This window comes from Crocuta crocuta, unplaced genomic scaffold, assembly GCF_008692635.1.
Source record: "Crocuta crocuta isolate KB4526 unplaced genomic scaffold, BGI_CrCroc_1.0 scaffold154, whole genome shotgun sequence".
Taxonomy (NCBI): Eukaryota; Metazoa; Chordata; class Mammalia; order Carnivora; family Hyaenidae; genus Crocuta; species Crocuta crocuta.
Window position 1 is genome coordinate 5971732 of NW_027530545.1, and position 19361 is coordinate 5991092.

Genomic DNA, 19361 nt, shown 5'->3' on the forward strand with positions numbered 1-19361 from the left:
TTGATGACCCAGCCACTACAAGAATAAACTTATTGAGAACCTGGCACTATTAGGTTGCAGTGTTCCCAAATTTGGAATATTTAATAGATTCTTCAAAATGATCTTTTGCAAGACTTGTGACATATTAAATTAAATACTGTTATTTCTCAGACAGATAGGCCTGGACTCTGAAATTAACCCAAAATATGTAAAAAATTAAACAGGAATATGGGCTAAGGTCCTTTGGTAGCAAAATGAAGCTTTGTTTCAAATCATTTGAATCTGAATGTGTTTATCAGCACATATTATTTACAGTTAATCAAATGATCTTATTTTCAGTGAGTTTTACTTTTAAATCTACAACTTCCTATCTGTGGAATTCTCAACCATGACAGTCTAGTATTGCTTATAGGAACTTGCATTTGCACCTTGGCAGGTCGTGCGGATCAGTGAAAAACCAAACCCTTTTCAACGACAAGTCTCCACAAACAGACTCGTTTCTAAGTGGCCAGTTATAGCATAACACCAAGTAAATGGTTAAATTCCTCCCTCTGGAAAAATTTAACCAAGGCTAAAGTCTACAGATGAGCAACTGTCTCCAGTAACTTGCTAATTGATACTGCATCTGATAAAGTTGTTCTTTTTTTAAAAGGAAGGAAAGAGGTTCCTAAGAGATGTGTTATTTTCTTCTTTGTGACTTCAAAGCATTACAGAGCAAGTAAAGTTTCAAACCGTTGTGGCCCCAGCTGTGAATGAATCTAATTTGGCTCTTGATCACAGAGTTAATAAGCTTAGTATTCTGTATTTCAGGGCATAAGTCCTTGGTCCCTCAAGAGTAGGTGATTGTAAAGAAAAAAAGAAACGCCAAAGTGCCCAGTTACTTCCTGTAACGTAATCTGTCCATTAAGTCTCATGGTCAGCCATAGTTCAACCGACTATAATTCATTCGTAAGGCGATGGAAGAGATTTCATCTTTGTTTCCATCTCTTGGAACTTCTGCCTGGACAAAGGCCTTCAGTTACCAGAACTGTGGTGAGAAGGGAATTTTGTTTTAAAATGTATGCTGATAGGTAATGCATCCAAACTTGTTTTATTCTTGCCAGGTTAATTTCCACTGTTTTTGGAAACTGGATGCAAATGTAAAATTTCTAGAAATCTAATAAATTGATCTTCTTTCTCAGTCCATCCAGCAACAAAACATTGTCAGTATAACTTGAATACTGTGAATGTATTTCTGATAGAAATGCATTTCCTGGTACCTTTCCAGAAAGTGCCCTACTCCCTAAGACTTGCATGGTGCGGAATTATGCAAAAATGTCATTGGCTCACTACGTGGGCATAAACAAGCCCAGTCTAGGGATATAGCTCTTTTTTCAATGTGACCAAGGGAATACTCAGAGTATGCAACCAGAGGAAAACTGGATTTCTCAGGAAAGGTTTCTAGTATAAGTAAAGAAATGACGGCCAAGAATAGGTTGAAACCACTTAGGATGTTAGATTCCGCTATCTCGTGTGATGGGTAGCAACCAAATAAGTCACTCCATTTCTCTGACTACTAACTCCTGTATTGAAAGTTTTATTAGTCTTCGGTATTTTAATTATAGGGTGGGAAGAAATTCATCATTTTTCACATGAAAAATAAAAAGGAAAACATACAAATTATAGAAAAGAATGTTATCGAGGACAGTGCTTCAATTTGAAAGCCATAAAGTTGACATCTTTTAAAGGTTAGAAACCAAAAACTTAGGGGACCAGGAAGCAAGGGAGATGAGTCATGGGATGCCGAACTTTCCCAACCAGGGTTTCAATCTCAGCCCCCCTTACCATCTCTGAGGGCTACTGAGGGCCCGTGGGAAATGAGTTTGTTTGGAATGAGTCTGGGGTGGAAAACTTGTGTGCCTTCTCAACATCTCTGGCACCATTGATTTCTCCTTGGGTATGTTCTGAGCAGTAGCTAACATTAATGGAAACTGGCTCTCTTGCTGACCCCAGAAAAGCTGTTTGTGCCTCCATCTACAAAGTGGGGTGATTATATCAATAATTCAAAGTCTGAATAATCCCACGCCTCTCTCATCTATTTTTTATGGTCCATGTTCTACAGAAACCTGCTTATTTGTAGAAAGATCACTCCATCCAAACCTGGTCTAGTGGCTGCTGCTCAGTGGCCGAGGACCATGACCTTTTAAAAAATCAAAGTGCAAAAACAAGCAAACAAACATCAAAAACTTCTGAAAGAGTGTGGAGAAATGTGTGGTAGAAACCATCGACAGTAACTTCAATCCAGCAAGAATTTTTACTCCCCATGAGCAGTCATGGAGGCTCTAAAAGAGAACTCCGCCCAGAACTGCTGGTGAAGCACCTCTGTCTAATGCAGCTTAGACATGACATCCTCTATCCTCCATATCTCAAAATCATGTCAGAAAACCCCATCAATTTTTTCTATATAGTGAATTCTTTTTAATCAGGCTATGGCTTACTTAATTAACATAGGCTACATGAGCAGGACTTTTCCAGCAGCTTCTAGAGAGCGGGAGTAGTTGCTCCTCTGGCCTGGCAGAGTCCATCCTTCAGAGATCCCATTCTGAAATGGACTTTTCAGATAAGGGCCCACTCAGCCCAGGCACAGCTCCCCGACAAGACTGGCACAGAAGTGGGGCATGTGTTTGTCTTATTCTTGCTCACTTACATCCAATCTCCTTGATCTCCCTTCCCACCCTGTGGACAATCACAGCCTCAGAGGAGACCTGTTTTCCAGCCAGGTGACTGCTGAGTCACTCACCGAAGCGGATGAAAAGCCCCACAGGGGCCGAAGGATTTAGCAATCAAACCCAGGACTGAAATTTAGATTTTTGTTCACCAAGTCTAATAAAAAAGCACAGACGGCTCTTTGGAGAGAACAAAATGCAATCTTAGAAAACGCAGCAAGTATCAAAGCACCTTCTTTTCATGGTTACTAAAATAAACACCCTGCAAAAACAAGCAGCCAGATAATCTTCCCACTCAATTAACCAGTAGGCACCAGCCCTTTACTGGTGAGAGTACAATAGCAGTTAAGTCTGAAGAAGCTATTTGCTGCGTGTCAAAAGTGTACTTGGAGTTAAAAAATTAGAGATATGCATTTTCAGCAACCTCAGTTTACCGTCTAAGCCAATTATGACATCATAAGCAACAAACATGCAGGTGCCTATTATATATGTGCCTCGTATTTTATGGATATTATCCCTAGTCCACAAAATAATGCAACAGGATGTAGGAAATTAACACGTAGCAAGATTCCTCTAACATTTATTGAGCATTTATGTTGGCTCACATGCATCTAAGTACTTTGTATGCATTCCTTTATTTAATCTTCAAGTTAGGGCATTTATTTCAAGCCAGAAGGCTACAAAGCAGTTGAGCTGCCCGCCGACCCAAGATCCAAGCCCCTGTGCATTCTTTGGAACACCCCTCATCTAAACCAGAACACATACACATTAAATATTCTAACCACGGAGCACTGAAGGAATCCATGTGGCTGCCTCCACTTAGTGGACTGTAAGATCCTCAAAAGCAAGAACTATGTTTTATTTACCTTTATATTTTCCATGCCTATCACAATGCTTGACACAGAGCAGACACTCAAAAATGTTTGCTGAACAGGACAGTTCAAAAGGGAAATACACCCTCAGGGCAAATGCTGAAGGTCAAAATATACCCAGTATGCCTGGCTCTCACCACCATGGGGGCAATGCAGAAGAGGATTCAAACAAAAATTAAAGAGATAAGATAAATACAGAGATGGAGACCCAAAAAGGAAGTAAATCTGTTGTGTTTCCCAAAGTGTGATCCTTAGAATATCAGTAACAGAAGCACCTGCAATTCTTGCTGAAAGTGAAAATTCATGCGTATAGTCCAGATATGTGCAGTCAGACATTCAAGGGAAGGGATCTGGGCATCTACAGTATTATGCACTCCCTAGATGACTCTTAAACACAGGAAACAAAAAGAGATAGGGAACAGGAAGTTGTGGGAGTCAATTATGCTGAAACTGAGAATCAGATGCACAGACAGGAAGACCAGCTATTATCTTGCTTATAAAGGACTGATCTTTTATAAACACCTTCCTCCTGGGACATGCTGCTTCACTTTGAATACTGATTGAGAGCTGGCACAAGTTAAAGGGAAGGATGTTCAGAATCAGAGCGATTATGCTGGGAACAGAGAAAACAAGCCTTAACAATTTGCCTTAAAATAAAAAACAAACATCCTCCAAAAAGCCGAGGGTAAACCATGTAACATCTTCAGTAGCACCTGCACCCCCAATTAAATCATCCAAGGTTTCCTCTGCGTGGGAGGCTGCCTTCTCCTGTCCATTTTCAATTCACATCTTATTCAAAGCAACATTTTTGCAGCAAAGAGAACAGAGTCTTACTTGAAGGGTGGAGGTAGACAATGTCTTTCACTGTGAAGTCTCGCGACTGAGCGGCTTTCAGACAATCCGCCAGCAGGCTCAAGAGCAGGAGCCAGGCCAGGGTGGGGCCAGGTTCCATGGCAGGCTGCGGTGTCACTCATACAGGGGGCCCGGGAGCCAGGACTCGGGGCAACGGGAGAGAACTCGCACCTGAAATACAAAACAAGACTCATCTCCGTGTCCCACTCGAGGAAGCCAGAAGAGACTTGGCAGAGCTCCTGTGTCGGTAGGATGGACCGGGGCGGGGGGGAAGGAGCCAAAGGCACAAGGAAGTGGAGAGACATGGACAGAAACTTTATAGACAGTAATTTTAGAGCACTTAGAACATTCCAGCCCCAATCTATCCTGAATCAGGGAGCTGAGGCTCCACGGGTAGCCATCCCCTCTAATATCCAGCAGAGATGGTATCAAGAGAGATTGAGTTTTAATGAAATCCAGGAGGATTTTGCCAGGAGGCTGGGGGATGTCTGCCAGAATGCAACAATAAATAAGTCAGGTACAAAAGTTCAGAAGCATTTCCTTGATAGTAGTGACGGTCAGGTATGAGAGTGCAGCCTTCCTGGGTCATGGTGCCCAAGCAAACCGTTCAAGGTAGGTTTTCAGATTTGCGGTGGGCGGGGAGAAGAAATGTAGGTAAGTTGGCCTCTCCCAAAACACAGAGTGTCTTTACAGCTCAAAATCTCCTTCACATAACTAACAATATTGGCCCGGTGCTGCTGAAGCCCTTTACATGTATCAGTTAATTCCCCCAACAACCCTATGAGGGTTACTCATTTTCAGTAAACTGAAGTCCAGCAAATAAGCAGAGGAGTTGATTCAAACCAGGACAGTCTTTCCACTGACACCACCTTTGCAAATGCTAGGCAATACTCTGTTCTTTCAAAGACTGATTCAAGGTGTATAAACTTAAAGTAATAAAATGAGGTCAAAGTATCCTCAGTAGCACTAAGCAATCATCATTCTATCCTTTATTCTGGTTCTGTCCTTTCCAATTAAAATTGAGAACAGTCAAATCTTTTACTAGGGCTGAACCATCCAGCTTACTAAGAATGTAAGATATACATCTTAATTTATATGTTCTCTTTTCCTGCCATCTTATTGCTTTCCTATAGAGTCTGTTCTTCATGCCCCACTCTTTTGCAAGTACCATCATTCTATTTCCAACAAAAGGGATCATGCTAGATATTCACCTTATTTTAAACTGGAGGGGAAAAAAAACACCATTTGGACATTTTGTTTACAAATTTACAAAGATTCAATGTGATTTTTAAAAAGGCATAACAGTGGCACCTAGGTGGCTCAGTGGGTGAAGTGTCTGACCTCAGCTCAGGTCATGACCTCATGATCTGTGGGTTTGAGCCCTACGTCAGGCTCTATGCTGACAGCTCAGAGCCTGGAGCCTGCTTTAGATTCTGTGTTTCCCTCTCTCTCTCTGGCCCTTCCCCGCTCGCACTCTGACTCCTCCTCTCTCAAAAATGAATAAACATTAACAAAAATTTTTTTAAATAAAAAGGCGTAACAAAATCCTAAAATTATTTTGTCAAAATAAACAGATCGAGTAAATATATTACAAAACAAAATCAATACAGAAAATCACTATGAACTAATCAGATATGAATTAATCAGAGCAGGATAGAAAGTATAAAAATAAATACAGAAAAGAGAACACTCTAAGTAGCTCAGAAATAGACATAACTATTGACATAAGTAATGTTTTTAAATTATAGAACAGGAAAATATGAAATGAATGGTATGATAATTAAAAATTGTGAAGATTAAGCAGAACCAAACAATACACAATGTACTCATATGAACTCCAGATGGATTGATGCATTCATTGTTTAAAAAACTGACAAATTATTAGGAAATAAGAGTAGAATTCTTATCACCCGGTAGCAGCTTGATGATGCCAGCCTTGCCAATTTCATGCTCACTACCCATCTTCCGTTTGCATTTGGTTCCCCAGGCAAATGTGCATTCAAGAGGAGAATGAGCTGCTTGTTCCCTTAATGAGTGTGACTGCAAGGCACTGTGCTAGGCACTTGTTTGAAAAAAAATGATAAGAAAACAAATATTAATGATATTTTTCCTCCGCCAAATGACAGGGACCAACATGATCTCATCTTAAATGCACGCAGTAGTGCTCCACTTTAGATCCACTGTGGCCAGGTGTGGCTGCACCTAAGGAACAAGCCTACCCTGCATCAACCCCCCTCAGCTCCTCACAGTCTGCAGCAGGGCCCAATTTGAGACGGAAGGGGAGGAAAGCTGTCTGTTTTATTTTGATATAACCTAACATTAAAAATCAACTAACTGCCAACCCAAGTTCTTTTTGATGTGAACCTCACTGTTCACACCAGTACTTCACATGTACCAAACAATGCAAGTGGCATGCTTATATTAAAGCATTTCTCAATCACAGTCTTCCTCTGGTTACTGGTTTAAAAGTCTCCCTCTGCCCGGTACTCACACTAAGCGTCATTTAATGTCATCTGAAATTAACCTTACCTCTGTAGCATGGCTACCAGCCACAAACCTTCATTCCACAGCATGTGTGTGCTGTATGTGAGCAATGTACAGAGGTAAAGAGCTAGATGCTTGGATTTGAAACCTTGCGGCAAAACCTTCTTTCTGTGCAACCTTAAGTCAGTTACTTAACCGCTCTGTGCCTCAGTTTCTTCATCAGCAAAAATGAGGATCATAATACTACCTACCTCAAAAGTTTATTATGAGAATTAGGTAAAGCACTAAGAATAGTGTCTGTCACATAGTAAATACTGTATAATATTCCCCAACATTTTTACTACTATTGTTTTGTTCAAAATGTAGTTTTAAAGTCAATGTAGTTTTCTAAGTAAAGGTAACTCTGATGCAGATGCAGTGTTCTAAGTGAAAGTAAATATGGTGCCATTCTTTTGGGTTCAACACACAGCTAGCTTTCCTTAAATCAGAAAAACATAACAATTTCCAGAGCTACTATGCATAACAAATCACAATCCACACATCTCTTTCTCCCCAACATCTGCCCCATGGCCAGCCAGCCAGGGACAAAGCACATGTGGGATAGCAGGATGGCACCTCTTGCCACCAGTATTATAATATTGCCTAGGCTCATGCAGACCCAGGTGACTTCCACCATCCTTCATCAACAAAGCGAACACATGGGTGATGCCCATCTACACTCTCTCCATATCTCCCCCAAGCCACCCTACAAGGTCTATGCCCCACCTCCATGACCTTTACATTTCTGCTTTAGTTAGATTTTACTTGTATAAAAGATGTTGAGAGAGCACAGATCTCTTATATCCCTTTGAAGACACATGTCTCCATATATGTGTGCTCACACATGTGTTTAATGTAGAGTTTCCAAATTCTTAAAATAGTTGAAATTTCATTATCCCAACACCCTTTACTCATGAAATTGTTGCTTCTTTAGAAAAAAAAAAGGAAGTATGTATTTTCCAGGCTTATATATGATTAGAAAAAAAACCCACCAAAATGGTTTAGGAATTCTGATAATTTTAATATTCTTCTTTTTTTAAAATTTTTAATGCTTTATTTATTTCTGAGAGAGAGAGACAGTGTGAGCAAGGGAGAGTCAGAGAGAGAGGGAGACACAGAATCTGAAACAGGCTCTAGGCTCTGAGCTGTCAGCACAGAGCCCGATGCAGGGCTTGAACCCACAAACTGTTAGATCACGACCTGAGCCGAAGTCGGACGCTTAACCGACTGAGCCACCCAGGCGCCCCTTAATGTTCTTCTTTTTGCTGAATTTGTATGCTCAAAAATTTCTGATAAGCATGTATTACTTCAGTAGAGTTTTTTTGTATATTCATAATACTGTACAATCATCACCTACTCCAGAACATTTCCATCACCCCTCGAAAACTCTTGTACCCATTAGTGGCCACTCCCAATTCCCTCTTCTCCTCACTCCTGCAACCACTAATCTACTTTCCATCTCTATGCTTTGCCTATAGGGTACATTTTGTGTAAACAGAATCATACAACACATAGCCTTTTGTGTCTGGTTTCTCTCCATTAGCATGAATGGGTATATCATTCCTTTTTGTGGCTGGATAATATTTCATTACATGGATATAACATATTTGTTTATCCATTTATCCAGCTGACAGACATTTGGGTGGCTTCCATTTTTTTACTACTGTAAATATTGCTGCTATTAACATCCATGTTCACACTTTTGTTTGGATGTATTTTTAAGTTTTCTTGGGTATATACCTAAGAGTGGGATTGCTGGGTTTTATGGTAACTCTGTGCTTAACTTTTTAAGGAACTGCCAGTTTTCCATTGTGGCTGAACCATTTTACATTCCCATCAGTAAAAGACCAGTGTTCCAATTTTTCCACATCCTCACCAACCCTTATTTTCGTTAAAAATAGTTTTTAGTATAGCATAGTGAGTGTGAAGTGGGGTCTCACTGCATTTCGCAAGTGACTGTACTTACTGGCCATTTGTATATCTTTTGGGGAGTAATGTCAACTCAGAACTTTTGCTCATTCTTTAATGGGGTTATTGTCTTTTTACTGTTGAGTTATGAGTTCTTTCTATTTTCTAGACTCTGGATACTTTTCAGATATATCATTTGCAAATGATTTCTCCCTTCCTCTTGATTTTTCACTTTCTTGATGTGTTCACTTCCTTCAACATACAAAAGTTTTTAATTTTGATGAAGCCCACACATTGCTTTTTAGAAATATAGATTTTGTTCCTTTATACAAGCTGAGCCCAACATAGCACTAAAAAAATCTGCATGAAATGCACAATAAAAGAACTTGTCTACTTTGTAGTGGCCAGGGCTATATTTTCCACTTCTCTTTCCCTTAAGAAAAAAAGAATGGGCAGAACTGTTTATTAATATCACCATCAACTGCTTACATTCCTGCAGTAAATCATGAAGTGCTACTCACTCTATTAGTATATTCTAGGAACTGAAAAATGAAAGATGGGTTGCATGTATTCACAATTAGTCTAACCATTCCTGAAATATGGGCTCTGCAGAGGGGGCTGTATTTTTTCTGTACAGATTCTCAGTAGTCAATGAAACTTTATTCCCTAAGTCTCTCAAATATGATACTGGACATGCTCAGATAATACAAAGGGTCTTTCCTAGGACTTTGACGCTTTTCTCTGGAGTCAACAGTGCCTTTGGACTGTCCTAGACATTTAGAAAAGATGTTGCATTTCCATTTTATGCACTGCAATTTGAATACGCACTGAGGACCCCATCCCTGACTCTGGTTCTCTTTATGAAGAAGTACACTCTCATTTTCACAGCTCTGTGACCTTTCATTTGTTATTTATGAGCTTTTGCAAATCTAATACCACTCTGACAGATTTAATTTGTGCTCTAAATTACCTTTGCATGAGTTACTCAACTGCTGGTTTTATTCCAATGGATAACTTGCTACATTCTGAAACAGAAAAAAATTAGCTCGACTTCCTCCATTTGGGAGAAAGTTGAAAAGAGTTGCATTCTGATTTTCATTCCATGGTAATTCTTAGTATAAAGAAGGATTTCTAACACTAGTCAGGGAGGCAAAGAGATAGACCCATAACACAAATCATGTTTTACAAATCCACACTCTAATTGCTATTTCATATAGAAACCATAAAACAAGATACCTCCAATTCCTTAAACTCATCACTAAGATAATTAAGCACTTCTGGAAGCTACAATGACTAAGGTGCCAATTACCAAATGACGACATCTCTATATTAAACCAATATATAAGCAATTGTGAAGTAGAGAAGTAATACAAGTCTAAGTATTTTTCAATGCTGCTCATATTGTAATATGAAATGTCTAATATGGGAGCAAAATGAAATTCTGAAGCCTGGAAGATCATGAGAAATCATGACTTAATTTTCAATAACCTAGGTTTGGTGGTACCTTAATGGCCTCAGTAAGTTAATTCAGTTCCCAAAAGTATAAATTAAAGGCATATCTTACAAAACTAAAACTACTTAAATATATCATTCTGACTATAGCACCTTCTCACCATTTGGGAAATGCTTATAACACGGTGGTGGTTTTCAAACGTGTGGGCAAATTCATGTCTCTATTGAGAGACAAGGTCTATATCTTCTCTCTCTTATTCTGGGCCAACCTTATGGACCAATTGAGCAGAGCATGGTGGAAGTAACACTCTTTGGCTTTTGAAGCTAGGTCACAGAAGGTAATTAAACTTATACCCAATGTTCTGGAACACTCAGCCACGTAAGCAATCTGAGCACTCTGAGTGCCATGCTGTGAGGAAGCCCAAGCAGTCCACACAGAGCTAAGGAGACTTCATGAACAGACAGTGCTGCCCTGCCAGCCCCCAGATGGCCCTGCCCCACTGCCTTACTCCATTCCAGCTCCCGCCATAGTCTGATTACAACCACAGAGATTCCAAGTGAGAACTGCCTTGCCAAGCCCTTCCCACATTCCTGACCCACACAAACCATTAGAGAGAAATGAAATAACTACTTTATGCCACTACATTTTGTGGTGACTTGTTATGTAGCAATAGATATCTGGAATATGAGGAACTAGGGTGAGAGAGATAGCTAGGAATTCTCATGCCACTCAGGAAGATAATCCCATTTTCCACATGGGTTGCAAGGTACAGAAATCCAAATCAAACAGAGTGTAACCAAAAGGGGAAGAACTTTACTGTTTCATCTGATAGTTCCACTTGAACATGGTTGGACTTTTAACCCTTTATCAGGAATTTCTAGCCCTCAATCTCTGCTTTGTTCCCTCATTTGCTTTTATTCTCATTTGGGTCTTCCCAAACTGTGGCCACCAGCAGCTTCAGAAGCATTCCCAGAGTGTTTTCCAACTGTTTCAGAAAAAAAAAGGCCGGGGGGGTGGGTGGCGATGATCCATCCTTGGACTACAACTGGTGGCCAGGGGGAATGTGGCATTCCAACTGGCCAGAGCTAGGTCATTAGCATGTCACTTGGACAGATGCATAGTGTCAACTTCACGTAAATCACATGGCTTAAGAATAGGGGAGGTGTTGGTTTCCAGAAGGAAAATCCATTGTCACCTGAAGAAGATTTGCTGGGCTAGCAAAATCACACAGATGTCCATACAATTAAATACTAACTTCTAAATATGTTCATTAAGGGGCACCTGGGTGGCTTAGTCGGTTAAGCATCTGACTTTCGCTTAGGTCATGATCTCGCAGTTCATGGGTTCGAGCCCCGCGTCGGGCTCTGTGCAGACTGCCAGCTCAGAGCCTGGAGCCTGTTTCAGAGTCTGTGACTCCCTCTGTCTCTGACCCTCCCCTGCTCATGCTGTCTCTCTCTCTCTCTCTCCTAGAAATAAATAAAACATTAAAAAAAATTTTTTTAAATACATTCATTAACCTGGACATGCAAAATGAAGCTAATGTGGCCAAATGAGTATTTCTGCAAATGCCAGAAGGTAGGGAAGTTACCTGTTGACATGATTTCCTTCTCTAAAAATAGAATGGCATGCCATTACAACTTTACAAATCAAAACATAAGGTGAAACAACAGTCCTAGTGGGCACTAAGAATCACTTTTGCCCTATGTTCTCTCCTGGTTAGGAGATGGCTCTCCTACTGATACCCATCATGTGGTGTTATTTGGGCTGTACTGTGTTCTTACATGGTCATCCTACAGCCTGCTGTTGTTTGGACCAGGGTCAGACATTTGCCAAACCAGACCAACAAGAGTTCTTCCTGGGTATTTTTCATGCCAAAACTGGATAAAGGCAATCAGCCCTCTCTGGTACAGAAGTCCTCAAGAAGTGAAACTCAGGAACACGTGTATGTCATATTCCTCCCCGTGGGAAGGAGGAAGAAGAGAATGAAGCTTGCTGGCTGAGAGAGTCAGAGATAAGGGATGGAGACAAGAGCTGACTATGTGCAACCATTGACGTTTTGACTAATTGTTAACTCTTTCCTTAGAGGACTCAATCTCCATCCAATAAATAACATTTTTGTCCAAGCTAGCTTGAAGTGGCTTTCTGCCCCTTGCAACCAGGAGCTCTGACCAATTCAAGACCAATTCTTATAAAAGAGGCCAGCCACCAGCTTGAATTTTTCTTTGTAACATATATGCTTTTTACGTTAATACTTCTTTATGGCTTATCAGCTAAAAGGTTAGAGTTGGTTTTAAAAAACGTCAATAATAGAGAACAAGTCAGAGATTACCTCTTTCAGACTTCATAGACACTGATGTTTCATTTCCTATAGGGAAAAGATAATCACATATTCCTACTATGAATTGAGGACCTATTTGCATAAAAATCAATGCTTTAAAAAATGTGTACTTCTTTTTCTGGAACCCCTTGGCAAGGCTAGAGTTATAGGGAAAAGCTGCCTTTGTACCTTTCCCCAGTCTGATTTAAAGGTCAATTGCATCAAAAACCCTTCAATTCCTGAAGGATAAATGATGTCTGGCTAAGTATGCCTAGCAGTATATTCATATTTCTAAAAGATATTATATTAACTCTCTTCTGCTTGTTGGCTGTTTGCTTGTTTGCTTCTTCTATCAATTTGAAGTTTCTAGAGAACTGACAAGAAGGCATTTTGAAATTCAAACTGCCACAGGGGATGGAGTAAAAAAATTCTCCACGCAGGAATGGAAAACTAGGTACATTTCAGTGCCAGCCTGCCATGTTTTATTTACCTAGAAGGGAGTGGTGGTTTGGATTAATTTTTTGCTTCTGTGTCTTTTATTAAATGCTTCTATATGTTTAAGCATGTCATATTTTCATTTTACTTTTTTAAGAATTCTCATCCCAGAGACCTCCCAAAAAATGTGGAAGTTCAAAATATTTGAACTTATTAATTCCCACCTTCAACTTATTAACAACCACTTAGCCTAATCTTGATTGTCACCCAGGACCGAGAAGAACAAATCCACATTAAATATTTTGTATGCAGTAGGGTTTTGCCCAGGGTTCCTAAGAATGCTAACCAAGTTTTGTCCGAAGTACTTGAAAATTGTTTCCATTTAGCCATTTATAACTCAAGATCAAGAAAACTGTAACTGCTAGTTTCATAGGTGAAGTGAACCCTTTCAAAATTTCTTACAGGGTAGGAGAGCCAGCCTGTACTCTCTCTTTTTGTGGGAAAAATGAAAAAAAAAAAATTCAAATAGCCAACATCAAAACAGTGGCTTATGTAAAACAAAACAAAACAAACAAAAGCCCTCTATGGCTATATATTTTTTTCAAATCACTGGGTTCCTCAATAGCTAAGTACTAAATTATAACTAATTTTTCTCATTTAATAAAGAATATGCTTTTAAAAACAAATCTATCCATGCACTCATCCTCCAAATTTCTGATCAACCAATACCTTGAGCTACACACAACACGTCTCCTGATGGTGCAAAGACCATCAGGGTTACATTTTCATGAAAGGTACTGGGGTCTGTGAAAACTCGCAGTCTAAACTACAATCTGACTAAGTGCTCACCCTGGGTTTGAAGGCAAAGGAATGTTATCAGATGACCTCCTGACTCTTTATCATTGGGGTAGGAATTCTTCCTTTGTAATGCACCATCTTCATTTACAAGCCTCCATAAATAATGGTTATTAAAGAAGTCTATTATTGTAGCAAAACAGAATATAATAAGATTTTTACACAGTAGTATTCATCCAGGCAGAAAAAGATATAGCAGTTATTAATAAGATTGTCCTTGATAATAGAAACTTTTTATTTTTGCATCTAAATTAACTCCTTTCTTAGAAAAAAATATTGAGTAGCTTCTTGTAGATGAGGAAGTGTGGGTACCTAAACTGACTCCACTCCCTGAATGCTGATACTGAAAGAACCATGTGGGATTCCTCTCCTCTCACATTACTGAGTTTTCCTATCTGTTCCCCAGTTGTCTTCCTTGGTTTTGATTTTACTTGCTCATTCATTCACTCATCATCCTCTATGAGGCAGGGATAAACAGCATTATCTGTTATACAGGCTGCCATTAATAGTTCCAGCTTAATACTCAAACGATTGAACCCTACTGGTAAAATCATTGATGTAATTCTTAAAATTCCCCATAAGGCTTCTACGTACGCAGGAGGAAATGTTGGCCTGCCTTGTATGCAAGGACGAGATGATACAGCTTTGGGTCACGGAGTCAAGAGTGATTGTGGTGTGATATTGACCTCTTGTCCTTTCAACTAAGGCCACATATTTATAAGACACCAGGTAGAGGAGCCAGGTGACACAGTGACTGCATCAGCCTCAGGAAGGTCACAGGCATTACCAATAGGACCCAACATGAGGTCCACAGTCCTTCCTATCAGCCAGGGCAGCTTATCTGGAAGAAGGAAGAAAGGGAGAAGTGGAAATGAGGACCCACTATAATTTATAAAGATCCAGTTAACACCTAGGTTCATATGAATTTTCAAATAATTATACCAGTAATAAAACACTGGAAATAAGTATTAGATAAAATAAAAGATATAAAAATTCCAAAGAATCATAGCCAGGGGTGGACTTACCATGTAGTGAAGGGTAACCTTCAGGGTCCCTGAATGCATGGGCCCCTGCCAAGGCCCCATTTCTCATTTTAGGATTGTTAATTCATTGTTTCTTTTCCTTAAGAGGAGCTCCACCCTAAAAGCCTCGATCAGCCACCTCGACCATAATGCAAAAACAATGTTCGTTATTAGTAATAATATTCTTGCTTTTTCTCTGAAAAGGGTTAGGTTAATAAACAGAAATACATTCTGTCATTCTACTCTCATGGAAAGGAAAAAGAAAAAGTAGGAAAGACAGCCCATTAACCAAGGCCGGCCTCAGAACTGGGAAGTGGAATTATAGTTGGAGAAAACAAGCAACCAACCAAATACCTCCATTCCTCTGGGACCCCCTCCAGCACTCCCACAAGCAAATCTCCCAGGACCTGAATGGAGAAAGAATGTGGGGTGCCCCTAAGGCAAAGGAAGAATTAAGGCTGAGAGAAAACCCCAAGCATTAGATAATATGTGTTTTTTAGTTATTTTTAAAAGGGTCAGAGAAACCACTTCATCTCATCGCTGGACTGGAAAGGAGGCCAGTCTAAAGGGAGCAAGAAGATCACACCCAGCAGTGCAGGCAGTGCTCATCAGGCCCCAGGCCATCGAGTAGAAAGGGCATTACTTCGGAGCTCCAGAGTCAGGCAACCCCAGGCCCTTTTACCTACCTCCTTGGATTACTGTGAGAACAGATAAATGCCTGGAAAGACTGTGGAGCACGGGTTCTAGAGCCATAATTCTGACGACTGATAGTTGTATAACCTTGGGCAGGCTACTCAACCCCTGTACCTCAGTTTATTCATCTGCAAATTAGAGGCAATCATACCACCTATGTCAGAGGGCCCTTATGAGGACTAACAAAGATAATACACATAAAGCACTTTGAACCATACCTAGCACATGCCTGCCAGCTAATGTAATTCTCAAAATCAGCCCCGAGTGTCCTAACAAGGCATCGGGTTACTACTCATTTGGGTCAAGCTGCTGGCTCAAGGGGCGCCTGGGTGGCTCAGTCGGTTAAGCAACCGGCTTGGGCTCAGGTCATGATCTCGCGGTTTGTGGGTTCAAGCCCTGCGTTGGGCTCTGTGCTGACAGCTAGCTCATAGCCTGGAGCCTGTTTCAGATTCTTTGTCTCCCTCTCTCTCTGTCCTTCTCCTGCTCACGCTGTCTCTCTCTCTCTCTCATTCAAAAATAAATAAAACATTAAAAAACATTTTTTTAAAGATGCTGGCTCGGAACCCTCTGCCCCCCAGCGTGGGAAGGAGGTATGAAAGGTCTTCACAAAGGCCTCTATGGAGTGCCATGTTCTATTAGGAGAAATCAAAAGCCCAGGTTGCTTGCCAGATTTTCTGCTGATCCCAGCTAAGATCAGCATCCTCAGGTGGGGATAAAAACACAGGGCAGGTGAATTAAGTGAGGCAGACTGGGGAAGGTCTAGGGCAAGACTTCTCAAATTTCAGAAATGCTTTCTCCTTTAATGAGAAAAAATTCTCACCGACAGAATTTTATCTACCCCTACTGTCAACTAATTAATCCTAATTATAATAATTATAATGCTACTTACATATATACAGATAGAAAACTAGGATTAAGCTCCTTTGTTTAAAAGCCCACATGATAGCTTAAAAGCTAAACAAAATACCAAATATAAATAAAATTACATTAGAATTAAACACACTAATGAAATAAAATCTCCTTTTAAGAGAAAAAAGTCAGGGACACCTGGGTGGCTCAGTAGGTTAAGCATCTGACTTTGGCTCAACCATGATCTCATGGTTGGTGAGATCAAGTCCCTTGTGCTGACAGCACAGAGCCTGAAGCCTGCTTCAGATTCTGTGTCTCTGTCTCTCTCTCTGCCCCTCCCCCACTCACACTGTGTGTGTGTGTGTGTGTGTGTGTGTGTGTGTGTGTGTGTGTCCAAAATAAGCATTAAAGGAAAAAAATTTTAAATAATAAAGAGAAAAGTCTCACAGAATTTCATCTACCCCTACTGTCAACTAATTAACCCTGATTATAATAATTATAAATGCTACTTACATACACACAGAAAACTCAGATTAAGCTCCTTTGCTTAAAGACCATTAGTAGCTTTAAAGCTAAACAAAATTACCAAATATAAATACAATTACATTCAAATTAAACCCAGTAATGAAATAAAATGGAAAATAACAGTAATGACTAGCATTTATTGAGCACTTACTACAGGGCTGAACAGTATGAAATCACAACTATTTGATCATTTTTGACCTACAAAAATGGCAGTCTTACATGGCTCAACCCAACATGTGTAAGGCACCCTTTAAGAGCTTTCTTTAATCCCCACAACACAGTGAGGTAGGCATTATTATTACCTCATTTTACAAATGAGAAAACTAGGGTGCCAAGAAATGAAGACACACATTTTTAAATCTACAGAACTGGTAGGTGTCCAGGAGCGAGCAGACACCACTTGGGGAAGCCCGGACCTCAGAGGCAAACAGCAGCTGGCGACAGGGAGATGGGAGATGAAGGATGAGGCTGACCCAGAAAAGAGGTTCGGGGCCGTCAGTGAGCACAAGAAGGACACCAAGACAGGGATGCTGGAGGGGACGTGCCACCCACCAAAGACCGGAGTGCCTGGGTGTCCTTTTGTTTTCATTCTGGGTGGGGCAGAAAGAGGGCTTCCTGGTAATCCCAGGAGGAGAGGAACTGCCCTCCTTAAGGAGCAAGAATTAAGGTGAAAACCTGGAGAGAGGAAGTGCAGGGGAAGGATAAGAAGAGAGAGGGTAAGTAAGAGAGAAGAGGGTTGTCAAAAGAGGGCCACGGTTTCCAAATTTGCTGCACATTAGAATCAGGCAGGATCCTAACAAACTGCTAATGTTGGCTCTCACGCATTCCAATTTCACTGGTACGCAGTGGGACCTCAGTACTGAGGTTGAAAAATCTCTCCAGGTGATTCTAATTTGCAGCAACGTTTGGGAAGCAGTTAGCACACTTTTGCAAATGACGGTGGAAGGAAAGAGCTCCGAAATGCATTCTGTCCATCCAGGGAACAAGCAAACCAGACTCGAAAGCTCCCCTTAGCACTCAATTAAGGAACCAGTAAGCAGTCCAAAAGAATCAGTGTTACGTACTCCGGTAAGAATCCTCTCGCTATGCTTCCTTGGCTTCTTCAAGTACTAAGGAAAGGAAATGAGCAGGTTGTGACCTATAAAGTGACCACACCTTCCAAACTGGTTTCCACAATGCTCTGGCTCCACACCTGACACGCTTCTCTTGGCCACGTTGGTAATTATTTCTAAAAAGTGGTTTTCATCCTCTGGATGAAGTGATCGTCCCACGTTGCCCCTGAAAGACTCCAAGGTGAAGTGCACTCTACCTTTCCGACCTAGCACACTTAATTTTATGACAACAAAAGAGAAAATGTCTGGAGGCCTCTCCTAAGACACACATAGGCTTACTACCATTACTCTCAAGGTAGCCAGAGAGATGGAGAAGTTTTTGAGAAAAACAGGCCAACATTTTCAGAGGCAGCATGAGGTAGGTGTTGGGAAGAGAATGGCTTTTGCAGACTGCAGACTTGAGCTTGAACTCTTGCTATGCTACAAAGAGCCATGTGAACTTGAGCACCAAACTCCCTGTGGCTTGGTCTCCTCGGCTGCACTGACACACTGGGACGCCTTCAATTCATCAGGACCCCACGCCGCCATTTCTACTATGCGTGACTATGATCGTGAAGATAAGCCTTGATCATTAAGTGACAGTGCTCCCCCCTCTCCCGCCTGGCCCTTTAGAGGTGGCAAATTCTCATCTTCACTGACTTTCTAGTCACTTGTTCTGATGTTATTTATAGTAGGAAAGCTAGGCTGAGAATAAAGCAAAAGAAAAGAACACAAGTGATATCACTGGGAAAAACAGGGAAAGTAGTAACACATTCATCCTGGTTTCACTCTGTAAAGTTAGAAAATACAGTTCTAATATCAAAACCATATAATTTCTGCAGTTGTATTAGATCCTGCCAGGTCTTTTTCACAGGGGTTACAAAACAAAAACATGAATGTATTATGGAGAATAATCCTACAAGAGGCCAAGGAACTGAATGAAAGATCTTAAAAGGATTGGGATTTGATACAGGATGACTTGTTGCTCTGATTCCTATTTTCTTGCTTATAAGGATCTGAAGTTTCTGGCCAGCCTGTTTGTGCACAGGAGTATAGTAAGCAGTAATGATAAATGCTACGATGACTCTACGTGCACAGCAAAAGTTAGGGCTTCAGCACTGTCTGTTAGGTGTTTCCGCAATGACAGAGTGTTCTACTTCGGTGCTATCCAACTTGGGGACCACTAGCCACATGTGGCCATTAAGCAATGGAAATATGTGACTGAGGAACTGAATTCAACTTTATTTAATTTTAATTCAAACTAAATAGACATGTGAATATT

The 19361-nt window shown here is 40.6% G+C and overlaps 1 protein-coding gene across 1 annotated transcript in view; it reads right to left on the reverse strand.

Moving 5' to 3' along the window:
• Positions 1-4570, reverse strand: part of LYPD6 (LY6/PLAUR domain containing 6) — a 26897-nt gene extending 22327 nt beyond the window's left edge. Inside the window, exon 1 of the mRNA XM_077767836.1 lies at positions 4391-4570. Within this exon, the coding sequence (XP_077623962.1) occupies positions 4391-4508 (118 nt within the window). The 5' untranslated portion in view covers positions 4509-4570. The remainder of the gene's footprint in view (positions 1-4390) is intronic.
• Positions 4571-19361: the final 14791 nt, after the last annotated feature.